Genomic DNA, 18,781 nt, shown 5'->3' on the forward strand with positions numbered 1-18,781 from the left:
AACAAATAAATACGGCTTTTGTTCAATATCTAGGGCAATCAGCAGAACAAATCATAGAATATCCTGATCCTGTTCCAACTCCTGACCCTGCACAGACACCCCAGCAATCCCACCCCATGCCTGAGAGCATTGTCCAAATGCTTCTGGAGCTCTCACTGTCCTGGGGAGCCTGTTCAATGCCAGACCACCCTCTGGGGTTAAAAACCTTTCCTAACATCCAAGAAAAAGTGTGAGTTTGGTTTGCCAATTTCTGTGCTAATTTGCAGGTTTGCACCCTAGTAGGCTGGATAAAGACGTGGCTGGGTAAAGCCCTGAGCAGCCTGGTGTGATACCAACCTGCTGGGAACAGAAGGTTGAATAACAGACCTGCCAAGGTTCCTGAATTATCCTGTGATAATATGGGTCACTCCAGGGCTTGTAGGAGACCCCCTGAAGGGACCTCTGGGGCAGTGGTACCTGTCTGGGCTCTGGCTCCAGGAGCTGAGGCTGCCAGAGTTGTCTGAGCTGTGGGCATCCCCCCCATGACATCTTTTCTGCTCCCAGGGAGCAGGGTTATCCAAAGTGCCTTTCTCCTGCTCTGACAGGGGTGCTTGGGCAGGTAACAGCTGTGGCTGAGCCCCTTTTCCTCATTTAGCACTCCTGACCTGAGATACTTCACAGCAGGTTAGGCTCCAGGGGGTTTCATATTGGGATTTTAAAAACTGTGAGCTCCAAATGACATCTCCAGTCCTGATTCTCAGTCCTCCAGGTGAGGATGGAGCTCTGCAGCCCAGTGTCATGCTCACACCTGTGGGGCCATGGTCCAGGGTCTGTGGGGGTTATCCCAGGAATCCTGAGTTAAAAGTTTAACAGTGTGTGCTATGGTTGGTGTAAGCAGTGTTGTGGTAAATTGTTGTCTGGCACCATGGAAGCCCCTGACAAGAGGTGGGAGAACCCTGGGAGCTGCTGAGTTTCAGCTGTGGCAAGAGTGTGCTTACAAGTTCACACCAACAGTGTTGTTGCTGCTCATGTGTGGCCTTGGAATGGTTTTGGGCTTGGAATAGAATTTGTGCTCCATGTGTGCTCAAAGGGTGGGCGTTGGGACAAGGAGTTAGGGAAAGGTTTCCACCAGCAAGACAGAAGTTGCTCCAGCCAAAGCACTCACACTGCTGCTGAGGGGAACAGGAGGCACACTTTGTGGTAGAATGATGGCATTGTTAAGGTTGTAGAGGACATGTAAGATCACCGAGTCCAACAGCAGGGCAGGAATGGGCTCCTCTGCCTCTTGAAGGGCTCCCAGCGTTCTGAGCTGGGCTGTCCCAGCGCTGGGACATGCCCTTGGCTGCAGTGAGGCCTTTCCCAGGAGGCTGCTGAAGGAGGGGCTGTCTGGAGGTTAATGGCAGTTGTTCAGCTTCTCCACTTTAAAGACCAGCACCACAATCTGTAATCCAAATTCATTCTGTTCACCCTGAACTCACAGGAGAACCACTATCCACAGCATCAGCCTAGCCCCTAAAGGATTTGGAGAGTGATCCACAATCACAGAATATCCCAAACTGGAAGGGACACATAAGGACCATCAAGTCCAACTCCCTGCTCCTGGAGCCCAAAATTAAACCATAATGTTGACTACTGCTTGGCATTTCCTGTGCAAATATTTGCTTTTGTGTTCACACCAGAGACTGTGAGAAACCTGGGTGGAGCATCATGAACCTGAGCACTGGATCTAGTTATTTCTCTTCCTTTCTAGGCATTTTCCAGGCCCAAGTTTTGTTTGATTTTCAAAAAAGGCAAAAATTCCCACAAAATGAGGAACTGTCCTTGAAATATTTGACCCAATGATGAATTAAGGATTGACTGGATTTAAGTGCCAAAAAAAGCAGATAGATTCCTATGGGGTATTAGGAAGCACTGAAACAGGTTGGCTACTAAATTTATTTTGGCTTTCACTTGGAGTCTGGTGTCCAGATTAGTTTCTCGGTTCCTTCAGTTATCCTGACACTTAACAGTGCTTTTCTGCACCTGGAGAGCCTGAAAGGTCTGTGCTGTTTACCAGTTGACATCAACTGTGTTGATATTTCTGGTCACAAACCTGACAGAACTGGGAGAACTGGATCTTCTCCTCAATGTGATCACACCATCGCACTCTGTGCCCTCTGGTTATAACACCTTTATCTGAATGTCTCTGGTTTTAAAATTCCAGACTTTGTCCTTTGTAGCCCAAGTCTTAGCTGACCCTTCTTCACCGAAATGAGTATCCTGTTTTCCACAGGGATGCCTTCCCTTTCAAATGCAAACTGCATCAGAAGGGGCCAAGACATGACAGTGGTCCTCTTTGTAGCCCTGCCTCCATCCTGGCAGCAGGTGCTTTGGAGAGGATGCTGCTGCAATGTGGAGCCCCTGGGCCCATGGGTGGGGGGCTGGTGACAGCCAGTGAGGGCCAGTTGTGCCCTTGAGGCCCTGACACTTTGCTTCTTCCTTGAGATTCCTGGCTAGACAGGCTGAGCATCACCAGTGCCATGAGAAACTCAGATGGGGTTCAGGGGGCAGTGACCCCCCAGTAACTCCTGTCACTGGTGAAATTCTCTCTCTTGCAGCCAGTTAGAAGATCAAGGGTGACCCTCCAACTGGAGAACTGGAAGGGGACCTGGAGGGAGCTCTGCCTGCTCCAGGGTGGGATTTGGCAGCTCTCAGTCACAGTCTGTCAGAGCACTGTAGGCCCCCGTGGGAGCCAGGAGCAGCTTGTGGTGGACCTGTTGTGCTTGTACCATCTTATGGTGGTGCCAGGTGAGAAAAAACTCTCAGCATTTGCAGGCTCTGAGCTGGGACCTCACAACAGGGGCTTTCATGGGTCATGTTGATGTCAGCTGTGACCTTCATGTGGGTTTAATGGACTTTTAGTACATCTTGTAGGGGTTTCTTCTGGGAGAGACCATCCTGTGCAGTCACTGTCTCGCTCCATGGTTGTGTTCATACTGGTACCCAACTTGGTTTCTTCCCTGCTGCCCTACAGGGCCTCACTGTGTGTCCAGGCAAGGTGATGGACAGCAGGGGGGAGATGGAGGTGGTGAGGAGCACCAAGGGCAGTGCTGCTGGGGAGGTCAGTGTCCACGTGGTCACCACCGAGAGCACTGTGCAGAGCACCCACCTGCCCACCACTGCCTTCATCATACCAGGTATGTGGAGCAGCCCCCTCCATCTGCTGCCTCCTCAGCCTCCACAGCCCACATTCCTTGTGTGGCTGTGCTCCTCCCAAACCTTGGGAGGCAAAGACAAGCTGCTGTTGCCATCTTGGAGGTTCTCTGTGGATATCCCACGTCACTTGGACTGCTTGTGGTCAGTCAAATCTTCCTGAGCTTTAAACTGAAGCCTGGATGTGAGGGGCCTTGTGAGCCAGGGCAGCACAGTGTGCTGGGTGCCTGCTCTGCAGGGCTGTGGGCTCCTGGGCTGCTGCATTAGCCTGGAATTCCAGAATAGCTCAAGCTGGAGGGGATCCATGAGGATCATTGAGTCCAAAACCCTGCTCCTGGCACCACCACTTTAAATGAAACCACAGAGACTGAGTGCTGTCCAGACACTCCCTGACCTTGGTGCTGTGACCCCTTCCCTGGGAAGCCTCTTCCAGGCACTGAGCAGCCTCTGGGTGGGGAACCTTTTCCTAACCTGAACTGCCCCTGAGGCAGCTTCATTCCATCTCCTGGGGTCCCATTGCTGCTCCCAGAAGGGGAGATCAGCACCTGCCCCCTGGGAGGAAGGTGCAGAGAGCAATGGGGTCACCCCTCAGCCTTCTCTCCTCCCAGCTGAATGGGCCAAGTGGCCTCAGCTGCTCCTGCCACGTCCTGGCCGCGGGGCCTTTCAGCATCCTGGTCCCCTCCTCTGGATACAGCTCCAGCTCTCAGATGTCCTGTGTGTGCTGAGGGGCCCAAACTCTGCCCAGGACTGGAGGTGAGGCTGCCCCAGAGCAGAGCAGGACAGTCACATCCCTGATGTCCCCCAGGACAGGACTGGCCCTTGGGGCTGCCAAGGCACTGCTGCCTCCTGTTCCACTTGCCCTCAGCCCAAAGCCCTTGAGCCCCTTCCCCAGGACAGCTCTCCAATCTTGTTCCCCAAGTCATACAATTTTTCAGGATTATCCCATCCCAGGTGCAGAATCCAGGTCTTACTCTTGTTTCATGCACATGGTGATTGGATTGCCAGCTCTGTGGTCTATCCAGATCTCTGTGTAGCGTCTCTCTACCTTCCTCCTAATTTATTGTCATAGATAAACTTACCTAATTGACATTCAATTCCTACATCCAGATCATTTATAGAAAATTTAGGAGCACTGGCCCTAAAACCTGGGCAACCCCACTGGTGATGGTCACCAGCTTGATGTGCACCCAGTTCCTGTAAGGCTTTGAGCCCAACTGTAGGATCCCCATCATCCATTTGTTCACGTGATGGACAATGGACTGGATGAGCTCTGTACTGGACACTTTGTCCAGAAGGATGCTGTGAGAGACAGTATCAAGGCTTTGCTAAAATCCTAAAACCCCACATCTATTGGCTTTGCTTGGTCAGCTTAGTGGGGTGACCTTTCCATAAAGGGAAATTTAGTTGGTTAACCAGGACTTCCCCTGTGTTGGCCATGACCAACAATTGCATTGTCTCTCCAGTGTTCTCCAGGAACTCCCAGAGTAATCTCCGTAATTTTACCAAGCACTGTAGCGAGCCTTACAGGCCTGTAATTATCAGGGTTGTCCTTCTTACCCTTCTTGAAAACTGGGACAATTTTGAGTGCAGCTGACCAGTATTTTTAGGAGGTGTTTGAGCAAAGCATGGCTGTGTGTTAGGTGAGATCAGGGGTGTTCTCTAGAAGATCTCCCAGTTTTTCCTGGTGCCTCAGTTCTCACTGCAGGGAGGCCCTAGGTTGCACAGTGTGTTCCTTTGAAACGTAACTAAACTGGAAGTTGCAGTCCAGGAGCAAATTCCTGTCACATCAGGACACCCTGGGCACAGAAACAGTCTGAGATCAGGCTGAAGTAGAAACCCTTGAATGTGGGTAGTGTTGGTGCCACCCCCCCAGCATGAGCCATTACTGGTTGCAGATTTTTTGCATTGCCCTGCTTGCTCTGTGCTTTGGCCCACAGCAGAGCCCTCATCTGGGAGACCATGTCCTCTGGGATTTGGAGCTGCCTTTGAGCCTTATTTGCATCAGTGAATTGTTCTGTTTGCCTCTGCTTGTTTGTCTCCTTTCTTCCCTTCTCAGCAAACGCCACTGCCATCAACCTGCCCACGAGCACCTTAGAAATCCAGCGATTCCCCCGGGAGCCCCAGAGAAGCACAGGGGCCGAGAGGCCAGAGAGAGGAGCAGGGAATGAGCCCATCACAGCTGCTGTCATTCCCCAGATCAGTGGGGTGCAGACCTGCAGCACAGTCCGTGTGCTGGAGTGGAAAGATGGGGTGGCAACTTTGCCTGGGAGTAACCTGCGGGTAAGTGTGGCCCTGAGCTACTGGGTTTGACCCCTCTGCCTCTCCCCACAGCTGCTTGTGCTTGTAAATCCCCCAGCCTGTGCCAGGCAGGGAGCACCAGGGTGTGCTGTGGCCCCCCTGCACCCTGGCTGGAGGATCCTTCAGTTGCTTCAGCTCTTCTTCTGCTCCATCCCTGTGGCCTTGCCATCCAGGGAGCTTAGTACAGAGCTCACAGAGGTGTCTGGGGGGCTGCAGCAGCTCTGCCCTGCACAAGGAGGCACAGTGGTGCTACAGGACATCATGGGCTGTGCAGGACATCTTTCCTTCCAGACTATGCTGTGGACTTGGCTCTGTCTAAGCTCCTGCCCTCAACCTGGGAGCAGCGGCCTTGTGCTCATCTGGGCACCTCAGGGTACCCTCAGTGCATGACAGCTTGCAGAAAATGCACCCATTTCTCATCTGCTGCTCAGCCTCAGGACACCTCATCCTCCAGCCACCCACCTGCCAGCTCCAGCTGGTGCTGGTGTCACCTGAGTGTCCAGCACAGGCTGCAGGCAGAGCACCTTCACAGGGCCTGGGGTGCTGTGCTCACCTCTGTCCCCAGAAGAGTTGTCCTCTGTCAGACACACTGATGACCAAACCATGTCCCTCATTTTCAGACCCAGTTGTAACCACACAGTTAAATGTCTGTCCTCCTTAACTCCCTTTCCCTGCTTTTTGTTCAATGACACAGTTCCGGATAAATGAGTATGGGACGCTGAAGGTGGTGAGTGCTGATAAGATGCCTCCTGTGGAAGCTGTAAAGGAGGGTCACACAGAGAAAGATGGGGACTCTGAGGTGGCACCCCCCAGCAGAGACAATCCTACTGTGGCTCAGGGTAAGGACACCGTGGTGGCACTTGTGGGGTGGGTACCACCATGCAGCAGATGCTGTCTGGTGTCTCTGTGGGTAAGGAAAATACCTCCTGCATCTGCTGTTCCTCCTTGTGCCTCACTGCTCTCCTCTGTGTCCCAGAGGTGCCGGAGCAGCCCACGCTGCCGGCGGCAGAAGGCCTGTGCCACTGCGATACCTGCGGCCGCAGACACGTGTGGGACGGGGCCCGCGAGGGCAGGGGCTTCTGCAGCGAGCACTGCCACCAGCAGTTCAAAGAGAGGTAAAGGAAGGGGGGTCTGTGCCCTGCAGAGCCAGTTCCATCCCTCTGCCCTTCCTCCCTGCCCTGATCCACATGCTCCAGCACGGGATGTGAGCGCATCTGCCTCTGGCAGGTGCTGGGGGTCCCACACGTTCCTCTTGTTCCTGGAGGCAGGATGAGAGAAGGAAAACTTCCCAAGGGAACAGCAAGAAGCACAGGAACCAGATTTTCTCCTGTCCAATTAGTGACCTTTGAAACATATCTGCTGGAGCAGGAGGCTGCAGCAGTGCAGGCCACAGAGGAACGCCACATGTCACGGGGGCAGTTCCAGCCCTACTTCTGACCAGTGTGTGACTTTCAGGACTTGTTTTCCAGTATCTCTGGTGCAGATTAGAGCCCTGCTTCTAAACTACATCCCTTTTGATTCATCCCTGGGTTTAGGTTTCTGACATCCAAGTGTGTGAGGGTGACTCTGGCCTGTCCTTGGCTCTAACTCTTGGCAGCTTGTACATCCATCAGGAGGGGTGGGGGCATGTGTAAGAAATGGGGGGACGGTGATTGTCCAGCAGCCCCTCCCTTACTGACACCCCAGGCAGTGTCACCGTGCTGCACTGGCTTCAGTGCTTGGTCCTCCCTCCCTCTGTGCAGGTCTGTCATCGTGGAAAACTCTGCCAGCAGCACCAATACCACTGAAATCCTCAAGCCTGTGAAGAAACGAAAGAGGAAGGACTATCAGAGCCCTTCGGAGGAAGAATATGAATCTGAGCAAATGGTAGGACAGACAGTGAGGGGTGTGTGCAGCCAGTGTCGTGGGGGCTGGGGGCCAGCCCTGTGTGCACAGATCTCATCGTGCTGCTCAGGGCTCTGTCAGCTGCAGGTCAAAAGGGAAACGGCTTGGCCAAAATGCCAAAAAGATTTGAGTGTGTGGAGATGAGGCTGGGCTGGTGGCACTGGGCTGGTTGTTTGGCACATGGAGCACTGAGGCCTGGGCAGTGCCAGGCTGTCTCTTGAGGTCAGTCTCTCTTGAGTCTGGGCCACCAAAGTAGGGGTTGAAGCAGGGGAGTGTCTGTCTGTTTGCTGGGTGTCCTGGGGAAGGAGAGGCTTTGACAAGGCAAGGAGACTCTGCTTGCCAGCCCTGTCTGTAGCAGGTCCAGTCCAGGTGTGATTGCTACCAGTCAGCACCGATGTCCCTGCAAGCTCCCATCATCAGATTCTCTGGCAGCCCATTTCTGGGCCAGGCATTGGTCAAACCATAGACCTTGTGGAGGTGCACTGTGGCTCTGGGCACCAGTGTGAGGGTACAACACAGCCCAAAACCTCTGTGGACCTGGGTTCTGTTTTGTCTGCTCTCATGTCTAGGAGGAAAAGCAGGAAGAGAGGAAAAGCTCTGTGGAAGACTCTGCCATGAGCAATCTGGAGGCTGAGGCGTGGAACGGGAGCCAGCACGGTGAGAAGGGTGGGGTGGGTGGTGGGGTGAGCACTCCTGCTGGGGCTGGGGGATCCCACTCCAGGTTTGGACACTTTTGGTGCTCCTGCAGGGTCAAACACCCACTGCAATGTGCTAGCATGTGGTCCTGAAGGCTTGTAAGCTCCTCTGCTTGCTTGATCCTGCTCTCTCTGTCTCTTTCCGTTTCTCTCCTTTCCTCTCTTTCTCTCCATGGGAAGGGGGCTCCCCTATGGACACAGCACTGGCCCGTGCTGGACAGAGCTTCCTGCCCCTCCCCTTGGGAGCTCAGTTTCTTACTGGCTCGTGGACACTGTGTTTGCTCCCAGGGACACTGTCCTGAGCCAGAACAGGACTGCCCTCCCTCGGGGTGGGCTCATGGGGAACTTCCTTCGTGGCATCAGGAGCTCACAAGTTTGGGAGCTGCTCGTGTAGAGGTGGTGCCAATGAAACCGTGTGATTTGGGGTTGTCTCATCCTGTGGGGATCTGTTCTGGGACTGTGTCAGAGATCTCAGAAGCAGGGCTGTTGACATGGAGGGAAAGGAGACAAGCTGAGGGATGCAGTGTTTGCTTGGTTGGTTTTTTTCTCTGCATTGTCAAGGAAAACTTTGGGAAACACTGAAAATAAACATTTATGGGAAACCTTTTGTCTTTGAGTACTGAAGGTCATACTCAAAATAATTTTAAAATTAAACTGTTCCAACTTCATACTGCTCTCCATAGCCAAGTGCAGGGATAGTGTCAGGGGCGAGGTGTCATTAACCCCTGATGTTACACTGAGTTAACCACCCTTAAAAAGGAATCTCAGATCTCATATCTGCTTCTCACTCTGAGCCCTGAGCATGTAACCTTCCCTGCTGCATACAAGTAAGCAGTGATGAGCTTTGTTACTTCAGCATTATATTTTCTCTTAATTTAGAAGTACTTCAGCAAACAAAATACACACCTGGATGCCTCAGTGCAGCATTCAGTGTATGCTCTGACTCTTGGTGTATTTGTCATTCCCTAGGAGTGCAGAGCTTGTACTCACAGATTCCCCAGCCATGCCTGGCACTTTTTCTATGTCCTAATGAATAGTAAAAGTGTTTTTCACTCTGAAGTGTCAGCAAAGCAAGATTAGTCACCTTGCTCACTGAAGTTCAGCTTTAATTTCTTCCCTAAGTTTCTGTTTTTTCCCCATCTCCTCTTCCCCTAAGAAGGAGGAAGGAGTTGGTCTGGTTTTCCCCTGCATTTGTGGCCTGCCCTACCTGAGGCTGTCTGCCATGGCTGACTTGCAGCTGGGAATTCCTCAGCACCAGAATAGGCACAAGCACCCCTGGAGTCCCTTCAGCTCCCTAATGGGAGACAAAGAAGCTGGAGAGCAAGATACTTGGGTTGTGTCTCATGGTTCTTGGGCAAGGCCTTTGTGGCCTTCTCAAAGGCATGAAGAGTCACCTCCCTGCCTGTGAAGAGACAGTGCTGTCTTCTTTGTCATATGGGCAGATACATCAGAGGGCACCAGAGTGGCCTTGCTGTGCCATGGGGGCTCAGGTGGCTCAGAGCAGAGGATGGCAGAGCTGGGATGTGAACCTGCTGCTGGTTTGACTCTCTAGGAGCCCCTTGCAGCTGGCAATGATTCCCAGACCTTTGCATGGATCCTGCTGGCTGCCCCAAATTCATCCTGTGTGGACATAGCAGATATTGTGGCTGGAGCAGGGTCTGGTTGCACAGGTGTCCTGATGGTTCATCCCTCACACTCCCTGGAATCCCAGACTCATTGGAAAGGTCCTTAAAGCCCATCTGGTTCCACCCCCTGTCATGGGCAGGGACACCTTCCACCAGCCCAGGTGCCTTACCTAGGACATGGTTCAGGACATTTGGGTCACGGGGACTCCTGGCTCTGCCTCTCGTTGTGCAACTGGCCCGGTTTTCTGGAAAAGGGGCTCTGGTAGGATTCTGCTGAGCTTTGTAGGGGTGCAGGACCCTGTGTGAGAGCGGGATGGCCCCGAGGCAGCGGGGCAGGGCTGGAGTGGCCCCTCAGCAGCGTTTGTGTGCGTTTGTGCTGCGCTCAGGTGCCAGTGAGGAGAAGAAAGAAGGCTGGTCTTGGGCGTCCTACTTGGAGGAGCAGAAAGCTGTTGCTGCCCCTTTAGATCTCTTCCAGGATGTGAGTTGGGATTTTCCTGTCTTTTTCCCTCTTTCATCTTCTCTTTTCTTTCCCTTTTTTTTCCCACCCCTCCTCCTTCTCCTCTCTTCCTTGCTTCCCTGTTTTGCGGGACTCTAAGCAATAGCCAAGCTCCCATTGTCAGCTGGAAGGGACTGGGCAGCCTCCAGTTTTGATTTGCCTGGAGTCCCACTCCCCAGCAGGGTGCTGGCCCCCATCCCAAACACCCCATCTTTGCCTAGGACACTGCTCTGGCTCTGGCAGAGTGGTGGAGCCTTTCCAGCCCTTCCTGGAAGCCAGGTGGGCTCTCCTGAGGCTGTGCAAACAAGTCAGGCCCGTGCCCCTCTCCCCTGGCTGCAGCTTTTACCCCAGGGACACCTTGCCCTGCCAATAGCAAGAGATGTAAATCCATAAGGAGGTGAAACACTTTTTTTTTCTATGGGAAAAAATTAAAATTTGGATGACAACATAACCTGTGGCCCACAGTCTCTTGGTCCCAGCAGCTCCCATTGCCTGGTGATTGCTCCCTTGGTGGGCTCCAGACCCAACTCCCTGTGTTGGTTTTACATTGTAGTTTAATTTTTGTTTCCAGTACCAAGTAGCTTCCCAGCACAAGAATGGCTTTAAAGTGGGGATGAAGCTGGAGGGGATTGACCCGCAGCACCCATCTATGTACTTCATCCTGACAGTGGCTGAGGTAAGGAGCCTCTAGTGCCCGTATTCCTTGGCTCCTCCTGGCTTCCATTCACCCAGAGGCTCTGGGGCAGGGGAGGTGCTGCCAGCTGGCCCCTGGAGGAGACAGGGCCTGTTGCTGCAGGAGATGAGCTGCTGCTTCAGCACCACAGGCAAACAAGCAGGGAGTTCCCTGCCAGCTTGGAGGGACAGGACACAGCGCTGTGGAGCTGTGTTGGTCTCTCTGTCACCCTGACACAGCATGGAGGGGGGGATTGTGCTGATGGCAACAGCTTATGTCCCTAAGACAGGTCTGAGCCCTTGAGATGGAGGGTGTGGAGGCATCCCACTCCCTTCCTTGTGTCCATGCAGGTCCACTTGTCACTCAGCCATGTGGCAGCCAAGCCAGCCTTGTCTCACAGAGCTCCCCAGGCAGCCAGTGTGGCATTTAGCCAAAATCCCTGCACCAGCAGCTTCCTGGGCTGCAGAAAAGGGAGTCTTTGCACTTGCTGAATCCAGCAAGGTGCTCCACCATGGCATTTAATGCACCAGCCTGAACATACCTTCTTTGGGCTGGCTTGTGGTGGCTTTGCACTGACCTTGTTCCATGCTGGACACCCTTTGGGACTGGTTTGTGCCTCCCAGTTTGGGCACTGGCCTGTGATTGGCTTTTAGCTTCCCAGAGTGACCCATGCTGAGCTGGTGTGTGGGAGAGGAGAGGGTGTGATGCTCAGCCAGGGACAGCAGCAGGTCTCCATGGCCCTTTTCTTCTCCTGCCTCCCTGCTGGCAGGTGTGTGGTTACCGGATGCGTCTTCACTTCGACGGCTACTCAGAGTGCCACGACTTCTGGCTGAATGCTGACTCCCCTGACATCCACCCTGCTGGCTGGTTTGAGGAGACAGGGCACAAACTCCAGCCCCCCAAAGGTAAGGAGTTAATTCATCTCAGGTGCTGGGTCCTGCTGAAGGAGGGGGATGAAGAGTGGGCCAAATGTAGAGCTTGAGGTGGGGAGAGGGTGGTTCCATGGGGCAGGAAGGGTTGCTGCTGTACTGGGGGAGTTCCACAGGACAACATTTCAGGCATCCATCTCTGCTTGCTCAAATTTTGAGGCAAAGCCCCGTTGCTCTGGACCTCCCAGTGCCACCATCTGTGCCTCAGGGCACACAGGACGGGAGGAGCAGCTGTGCTCTGGATTTCCACTCCCCTGCTCATGTTTCCTAACACCCCTTCAAAACCAACCATCAGCCCTCAGCCGTGGGCTTTGGGCATCCCAGGGCTGCTGTAGATCCTGTGTGCCCACAGCAGGATACACTGGCAGGGTGACAGTGGGTCAGGGATGGCCAGGCTCACCCTCACATCCTCCTAGCTGTGAACTCACTGCTCTCATTTCTCTTCCTGAGGGGTTGTAGGTTATAAGGAAGAAGAATTCAGCTGGACAAACTACTTGAAGTTAACAAAGGCTCAGGCAGCTCCTAAGCACCTCTTCATGGTCCGAAACACTGTGAGTAGCAGCATCTCCTTCCTGCCAGAGCCTACAGGTTCAGCTGTGACTCTTTCCCTCCAGCTGAGCAAAATGCTTCCACTAGCTCTGGGCTTTGCTTTGTCCATCCCACACTCCTCAAGCCCACAGTGCTCAAGAGCCAGGAGTGTGTGGCACACTTCGCTGTTCAGGATCTGTAGCTTGGGCACTCATTTGATCTGCCCAGAACTGGTGCTGCTCTGATTCTGTTTCATCCAGGTTGATCTCATGTACAATTAAATCTGTTACAGAAGTACTGGTGAGGAGAAGTAACTACTACTCTCAACAATTATTTGGCTAAAAATACATCATTTAATATTTCATAAGTATAATTCCTTTGTCTCTGTTTTGTGCCTTTGTTGTTTCTGTGTCTACCTATTTTTTTTTACATGGAAGCTTGGGTAAGGAAAGTGGGAATATAGGAGAATGAAAATGCTGATCATTCCTTTGTCAGCTGCAGAGGAAACTCACCCTACTGGCGAATCAGCCTCTCCAAGTTATTTATTGTGTCTAAACCCTGCTGTTCATTGCTGCAACATCCCCACCAGTGTGTGTGTTTTGCACAGAATCTGGATTCAAGAAATAAAGGCAGGGAAGGGAGAAGGGCCCCATCCCAGATTCTCCTGCCATGCCTGAGGCTTTGGTTGCTGCTGACTGTGACCACAAACAACTGTTTTGGGACAAAATCAGAACTAGCATCAGTTGGAGGTTTTTTCTCTCTTGGAATTTGCTGCTTATATAATATATAAATATATTATTTCCTGAGGGTCTGAAGATCACTTTTCCTCTTTCTTTGTGTGGCCCAGCTGAGCTTCTTACCCCCTTCCTCTTTCCTTGCACAGCTGCACACTGCCCATTTGGGAGCCTGAGTGGTCCCAGGCCTGTCTGGAGGCCAGAGAGGGTCTGGTTTGCAGAGGGTTTGGGCAGGTGTCTCCTTGCAGCAGACATAGGAAGTGGTGAGGAAGGAGCTGGGGCTGCAGCTCTGAAAAAGCCCTGCCCCTCTCTCCTGCCAGCACGAGGCTTCCCCAGGCTTCAAGGTGGGCATGAAGCTTGAAGCCGTGGACCGCATGAACCCTTCCCTGATCTGTGTTGCCACAGTGACTGACGTGGTGGACAATCGCTTTCTGGTGCACTTTGACAACTGGGATGATACTTATGACTACTGGTGAGTGCACAGAGGCTCTTGGGGGGCCAGTGGTGGGGAGACATGCACAGAGGGCCCTGTGTAAGAGCTTGGGTATGTTTTCTAGGTGTGATCCCAGCAGTCCATACATTCACCCCGTTGGATGGTGTCATGAGCATGGCAAACCCCTCACACCTCCTCAGGGTGAGTCAATGCTCAGTCAGGGGCAGCTTGGGAGGAACCATCTTCCCAGGGTGGTGTGGGGGACACAAACCTCATGTCAAGGTTCCTGTACACATGTTCAGGTGCAGCATAGTGCTTGTGTTGGGCCAAGCCTCCACTCAGAGATAGGAGGAGGACCCCAGCTGTGTACACACAGCTGTTTCTGCTTCCTTGTACTGTGGGTTTCATGGTCCATGAGAAAATAGCAGCACTTCTTGGGTGTCTCTCAGGTTCCCATGCACCTGGCAGAGACTTGGTTAGCCCTCAAAGGCAGTGGGGCATCCTGGGGTAGTTTCTGATTTCCTGCAGGCATGGCTCACCTTCTGCATCTTCCTCCTTCCAGATTACCCTGATCCCGACAACTTCACCTGGGAAAAGTACTTGAAAGAAACTGGAGCATCTGCTGTCCCAGCTTGGGCCTTTAAAGTGGTGAGTGTCACATCATCTGCTCCAGCCCACTTTGGCAGGAATTTGGGTTTTCTTCCTTGTCAGGTCTCTGCTTTTGTGACAAGTCCCGAGATGCTCTGTTTTCTCCTGCCACAGGCCTAGGCTTTGGATCTACACTCAGGGTTCAGAAGTCAGGGCTATCCTGGGCAAATAGTTCAAAATTGGGAAAAATGAGGAGTATGACTGTACCCTCAGCTAAACAGGAGCTGAGTGATGGGAAATAATTTAAGTTTGCTTGATTAGTTTTTGTCTCAAACTGCACCACCAGCAGCTGTGTCCAGCCAAGCATGGTTGCAATGTAGATCCCCAAAATGTGTCTCTTAGAGACCTTCTTCCCTGGGGTACATCTTGTTAAAGACAGCTCAAATGCAGGGAGCCTATTCCCACTTCTCCTGTTGCCACTGCGAGCTGGGATGGCTCTTCCCTGGCCAGGGCAGGGGTGGGAGCTGGCTCAAGGAGGACACAGTGCTGGGAAAGCTGCTGAGGGGACAAGAGCCTGAAACAGGGCTCTGCTCCCCCTGACTGGGCTCTTCCAGCGCCCACCCCACGGCTTCCTGGTCAACATGAAGCTGGAGGCAGTGGACAGGAGGACTCCTTCCTTCATCCGAGTGGCCAGTGTGGAGGATGTGGAAGATCACAGGATAAAGGTGAGTGCTAGAGCATCAGTGCTGAGCCTGTGTCCAGGCACTGTGCTGGCTCGCTCCTGCCCTTCCCAGCTCACTGGGAGTGCTGTGTGGAAGCACAGTGTGCACAGGTGGGCAGGTCCCAGTGCCTGGCTCCAGGAGTGGAGAGCCTTGTTCTCTCAGTAGAACTGCACTTCTACCCTGCTGCTTGCCCTCAACTCGGAGGGCTCCAGAGCTCCTCAGAGAGGTGTGCTGGCATTTGAAGGGTGACCTCTCTACTTGCTTCCCCAGGTCCATTTTGATGGTTGGAGCCACGTGTATGATTTCTGGATTGATGCGGATCATCCAGACATCCATCCCATGGGCTGGTGCTCAAAAACAGGACATCCACTGCAGCCTCCTCTCAGTAAGTGCTGCTGCTGTGTCAGTCCCTTCCCACAGGGCACAAGCATGCCAGATACCACTGTCACTGCACCTGCTCATGCAGAAGTGGGAGGGCAGGTTCTGGCTGAGAATGGGCAGGGAGGAGAGGCCACTCCGTGGATTTGTCAGTTGGAAAAGCTCTCCCTGTTTGGTGCAGGCAGGGAGCTCAGAGCTCTGGCTCTGCCTGGGCTTGCAGCCGTGACAGCCTTTCTCCTGTTCCTCTCCCCCGGCTGCAGGGCCAAAGGAACCGGCCTCCTCTGCCCATGGGGGCTGCCCAAGCCTGGGCTGCAAGAGCATCCCTCACTCCAAGAGCTCCAAGTACAGCTTTCACCACAGGTGAGCTCCCTGGCACGGCCCGGAGAGACACAGCTCTTCCTCTGCTCCTCCTCACCTGCCACCCCCACCTGCAGCATCCAGCCCTTCCCTGCACTGACCCCACACCTGGCCCTGCCCCCTGCTCCCCCAGGGCAGCACCCCCCAACTGGAGTAACCCCTGTGAGCCCCTCCTGTTCCTGTCCTGTGGCCCCAGAGCCCCTGAAGGTGTCCTGTGTGTCCACCTAGCACGGGCACCTGTGGATTGTGGAGAGGACAGTGAGTGTGCTGTTCACTGACCAGCTGGGAGGACGCTGTCTCCCCCACCCCTCTTTGATGCCCTTCCCTGTTAGGCTTTGAGCTGGGAAGTTCCAAGAAGAAGCAGTGCATGTTTCCAGCTCAGGCAGTCACTTGAAGGACCTTTTCTAGGGGAAACCAGGCTGGGTCTAGTGCTAACCCCAGCCCTAAGCTGGTGTCAGGAGGAGCCTGTATGGTGGAGTATCCATGAGGATGGGGACGGCAGGTCTGCCTCCCGGAGGTTTTTCTGCTGGCCATGCTCCTGGCACAAGTTTACTGCTCGCTCTGAGGCTGGTCTGGATGCCTGTGGGGGCAAAGGAAGATGGGGACTCTGGGAGCCCCAAAGAGCTGCTCGATCAGCACGCTGGTGCCTTGCCCAGGGTTTCAGGGATGGCAGAGGGCCAAGGTTTGTACCTGGAGGGACTGGCTGTGCCCTGCCCCTGCCCCCAACAGCCTGGCCTCAGCAGTTTGCTCGGAACATCTTTCCTCTGCTTTCCATGGCCAGGGCAATGGCTGCCTGTGCTCGTGGGCAGAAGGGTGGCCCTGCTGGCTCATCCCATGCTCCAAGCTGGGCCCAACGCTTGTATCCCCTCTGTTCTCTAGGAAGTGCCCCACACCGGGCTGCGATGGCTCAGGCCATGTGACGGGGAGGTTCACAGCCCATTACTGCCTCTCAGGGTGCCCGCTGGCAGAGAAGAACCAGGGCAGGCTGAAGGCCGACCTGTCTGACACCGAGGCCTCAACTCGCAAGAGGAGCCCCATGGGTTTCCCTCAGCGAAAGAAATCTCGGCACCACGGGAGGTAGGGGCACGGGAGGGAGGGCCCCTGGGCCACACTGCCCACCCTGGCAGGGGTCACCAGGCCGCAGAGGCTCCTTGGCCTCGGTCCTGCCGGCTCTGCTGGGCACCTCTCGCTTTTTCTTCCCATGGTTTCTGGCTTTGGCTGCCAAGCCTTTGGGTCAGGGTCCAAGGGGTCCCTGCTCTCACTGTATCTGGGTGCTGGGGAGGAGGGCTCTGGGGCCAGTCCCAGCCCAGCCAGACATCAGTCTTCCTGTCTCTTTAGAGGGAGACCTCCAAAGTACCGGAAGATCCAGCAGGAAGACTACCAGAGTAAGTGCCATCCTCTGCCATGGTGTCATTGCAGGGCAAGGCTGGAGGAGCTGGGGTGGGTGGGGGTGCTGGGGGCAGATCTGCCTTGGCTCACACAGATCCACCCCAGTGAGGGGCTTGTGGTCATTGACAAGAGACATGTGGGCTTTGTGCCAGGGCTCGCAAGCTCCCCTGGTTTGGCTCTGGGGTTATGGCTGAGAATCTTTGAGTGCTTCATGGCATGGAATTAGGATCCCCTCTATGGCCGTGTATTTTCTGTGGTGCTTTGTCCTCTTAGGGATAGTGGGAAGTTGTGGGGAAGTTGTGCCCCAAAATTTGAGTGTGGTTGTGAAGTGCCAAATTACTGCTGCCACACAGAAACTGATGCTGGACAGTTGGCTTGGCATTTAGTTCTGATGCCTGACAGGGGCAGATGCCTGATGTGTATTCCATCCAGCATCCCTTTCAGCATGGGCTGTCCTGCCACCTACCCCACCACTGGGGGTGAGTGGAAAATAAATGATTAAAGGTCATGAGAACAAGGCCAAGCCAAGCTTGTCTCAACTTCTTTCCCCAGTATCCCTAATCCCACCTAACTAAACACTTGGATACACTGACTCAAGAGACAGCCACTAGCTCTTGATACCTGCATGGGGTGATCCCATCCTTTACCTCGTATCACATGCTGTGCTTTATCCCCAGCTATTTCTTCAGACAACATGCACCAGTCGCTCTTCATGTCCGCCCTGTCCGCCCACCCCGACCGCTCCCTGTCCCTGTGCTGGGAGCAGCACTGCAAGCTGCTGCCAGGGGTGGCTGGCATCACAGCAGCCACGGTGGCCAAGTGGACCACTGATGAGGTGAGGTGTTTGGACAGCTCTGTGCTGGCCCCTGATGTGCTGGGAGTGCCCTGCCTGGCTGTGCAGCACCATGGCGCATGCACCAGGCACTTCAGTGGCCACGTCCCTGGGCTAGCAAGGAGGGGTCTGCCAGACATGTTGTTAGCTTTTCTCACTTTTTTGGGCAGCCATGGTGACCCCTGTTAAGGCCTGAGTAGGTGGAGGAGCTCTGGCACCAGCCCCAGTAGCCCCTGCCTGCTCTCAGGCACTGGCACAGGCTGCCCTGGGCAGTGGTGGAGTCACCATCCCTGGAAGTGTTCAAAAGGTGTGTGGATGTGGCACCTGGGGACATGGGCCAGTGGTGGCCTTGGCAGTGCTGGTCAGTGGTTGGCCTCAATGATCTCAGAGGGCTCTGCCAACCTGAACAATCCCCTGATGTTCCCATTCCCCTGCGTGTGCCACGTGTGCACTCTCGGGCCAGTGCCTGTGCTCAGGGCCAGGGGTGGACTCTGGCATGGGAGAGCAAAGCAACTGCAGCCTCTGCCCCAAGAGCCCCATGGCACCTTGCAGGGCTCAAAATAGGAGGATGTGGGCTCAGGGGAGCCTCCAGCCAGAAACATTGCTCTGTCTTGACATTTCTCTCATTTATTCCAAGGTTTTTAGCTTTGTGCAGACTCTGACGGGCTGTGAGGACCAAGCCAAGCTCTTCAAGGATGAGGTGAGAGGGGCTGTCAGATGAGAGCAGGTGGTCAAGGACAACTGTTTGCCACCAGGGCCAGGGGGAATTGGCCAGTGGCCTTCCTGCAGTGCCTTGCTGCTGGATGCTGAGGCCACATCCAGCACCCGGCAGTGGTTCTGCCCTGCAGTCCCACTGCATGGGAGTGTGCAGCCATCTGGCTGTGCCCATATGGGGCAGGAGGGGAGCTGCTGACCCCCAGGGAGCTGTGCTGCTCTGCTCTCCCAGCATGGGAGAACAGGGCCCCTCTGAGGGGATGCAGATGTGGGGCAGGAGGAGGATGGTGCTGCCTTGAGAGCACCATTGCCTCGTGAGGGGAGCTGCTCCTCCT

At 54.2% G+C, this 18,781-nt stretch overlaps 1 protein-coding gene across 7 annotated transcripts in view; it reads left to right on the forward strand.

The window, feature by feature from the left end:
- Positions 1-18,781, forward strand: part of L3MBTL1 (L3MBTL histone methyl-lysine binding protein 1) — a 33,960-nt gene that overhangs the window by 10,202 nt on the left and 4,977 nt on the right. For 3 of the 7 annotated variants that reach the window (XM_058850949.1, XM_058850951.1, XM_058850948.1), the window contains 21 exons: positions 2,577-2,766; positions 2,993-3,155; positions 5,228-5,451; positions 6,164-6,308; positions 6,446-6,584; positions 7,212-7,335; positions 7,923-8,010; positions 10,060-10,151; positions 10,741-10,845; positions 11,612-11,747; positions 12,222-12,322; positions 13,354-13,505; positions 13,591-13,667; positions 14,029-14,114; positions 14,669-14,779; positions 15,047-15,161; positions 15,415-15,514; positions 16,391-16,588; positions 16,850-16,896; positions 17,578-17,735; positions 18,370-18,432. In XM_058850949.1, coding sequence (XP_058706932.1) covers positions 3,020-3,155; positions 5,228-5,451; positions 6,164-6,308; positions 6,446-6,584; positions 7,212-7,335; positions 7,923-8,010; positions 10,060-10,151; positions 10,741-10,845; positions 11,612-11,747; positions 12,222-12,322; positions 13,354-13,505; positions 13,591-13,667; positions 14,029-14,114; positions 14,669-14,779; positions 15,047-15,161; positions 15,415-15,514; positions 16,391-16,588; positions 16,850-16,896; positions 17,578-17,735; positions 18,370-18,432 — 2,397 coding nt within the window. In that variant the 5' untranslated portion in view covers positions 2,577-2,766; positions 2,993-3,019. The remainder of the gene's footprint in view (positions 1-2,576; positions 2,767-2,992; positions 3,156-5,227; positions 5,452-6,163; positions 6,309-6,445; positions 6,585-7,211; positions 7,336-7,922; positions 8,011-10,059; positions 10,152-10,740; positions 10,846-11,611; positions 11,748-12,221; positions 12,323-13,353; positions 13,506-13,590; positions 13,668-14,028; positions 14,115-14,668; positions 14,780-15,046; positions 15,162-15,414; positions 15,515-16,390; positions 16,589-16,849; positions 16,897-17,577; positions 17,736-18,369; positions 18,433-18,781) is intronic. The other 4 variants (XM_058850950.1, XM_058850952.1, XM_058850954.1 and 1 more) reach the window with 3 other exon arrangements.

The sequence above is a fragment of the Poecile atricapillus genome, chromosome 15 (genome assembly GCF_030490865.1).
Source record: "Poecile atricapillus isolate bPoeAtr1 chromosome 15, bPoeAtr1.hap1, whole genome shotgun sequence".
Taxonomy (NCBI): Eukaryota; Metazoa; Chordata; class Aves; order Passeriformes; family Paridae; genus Poecile; species Poecile atricapillus.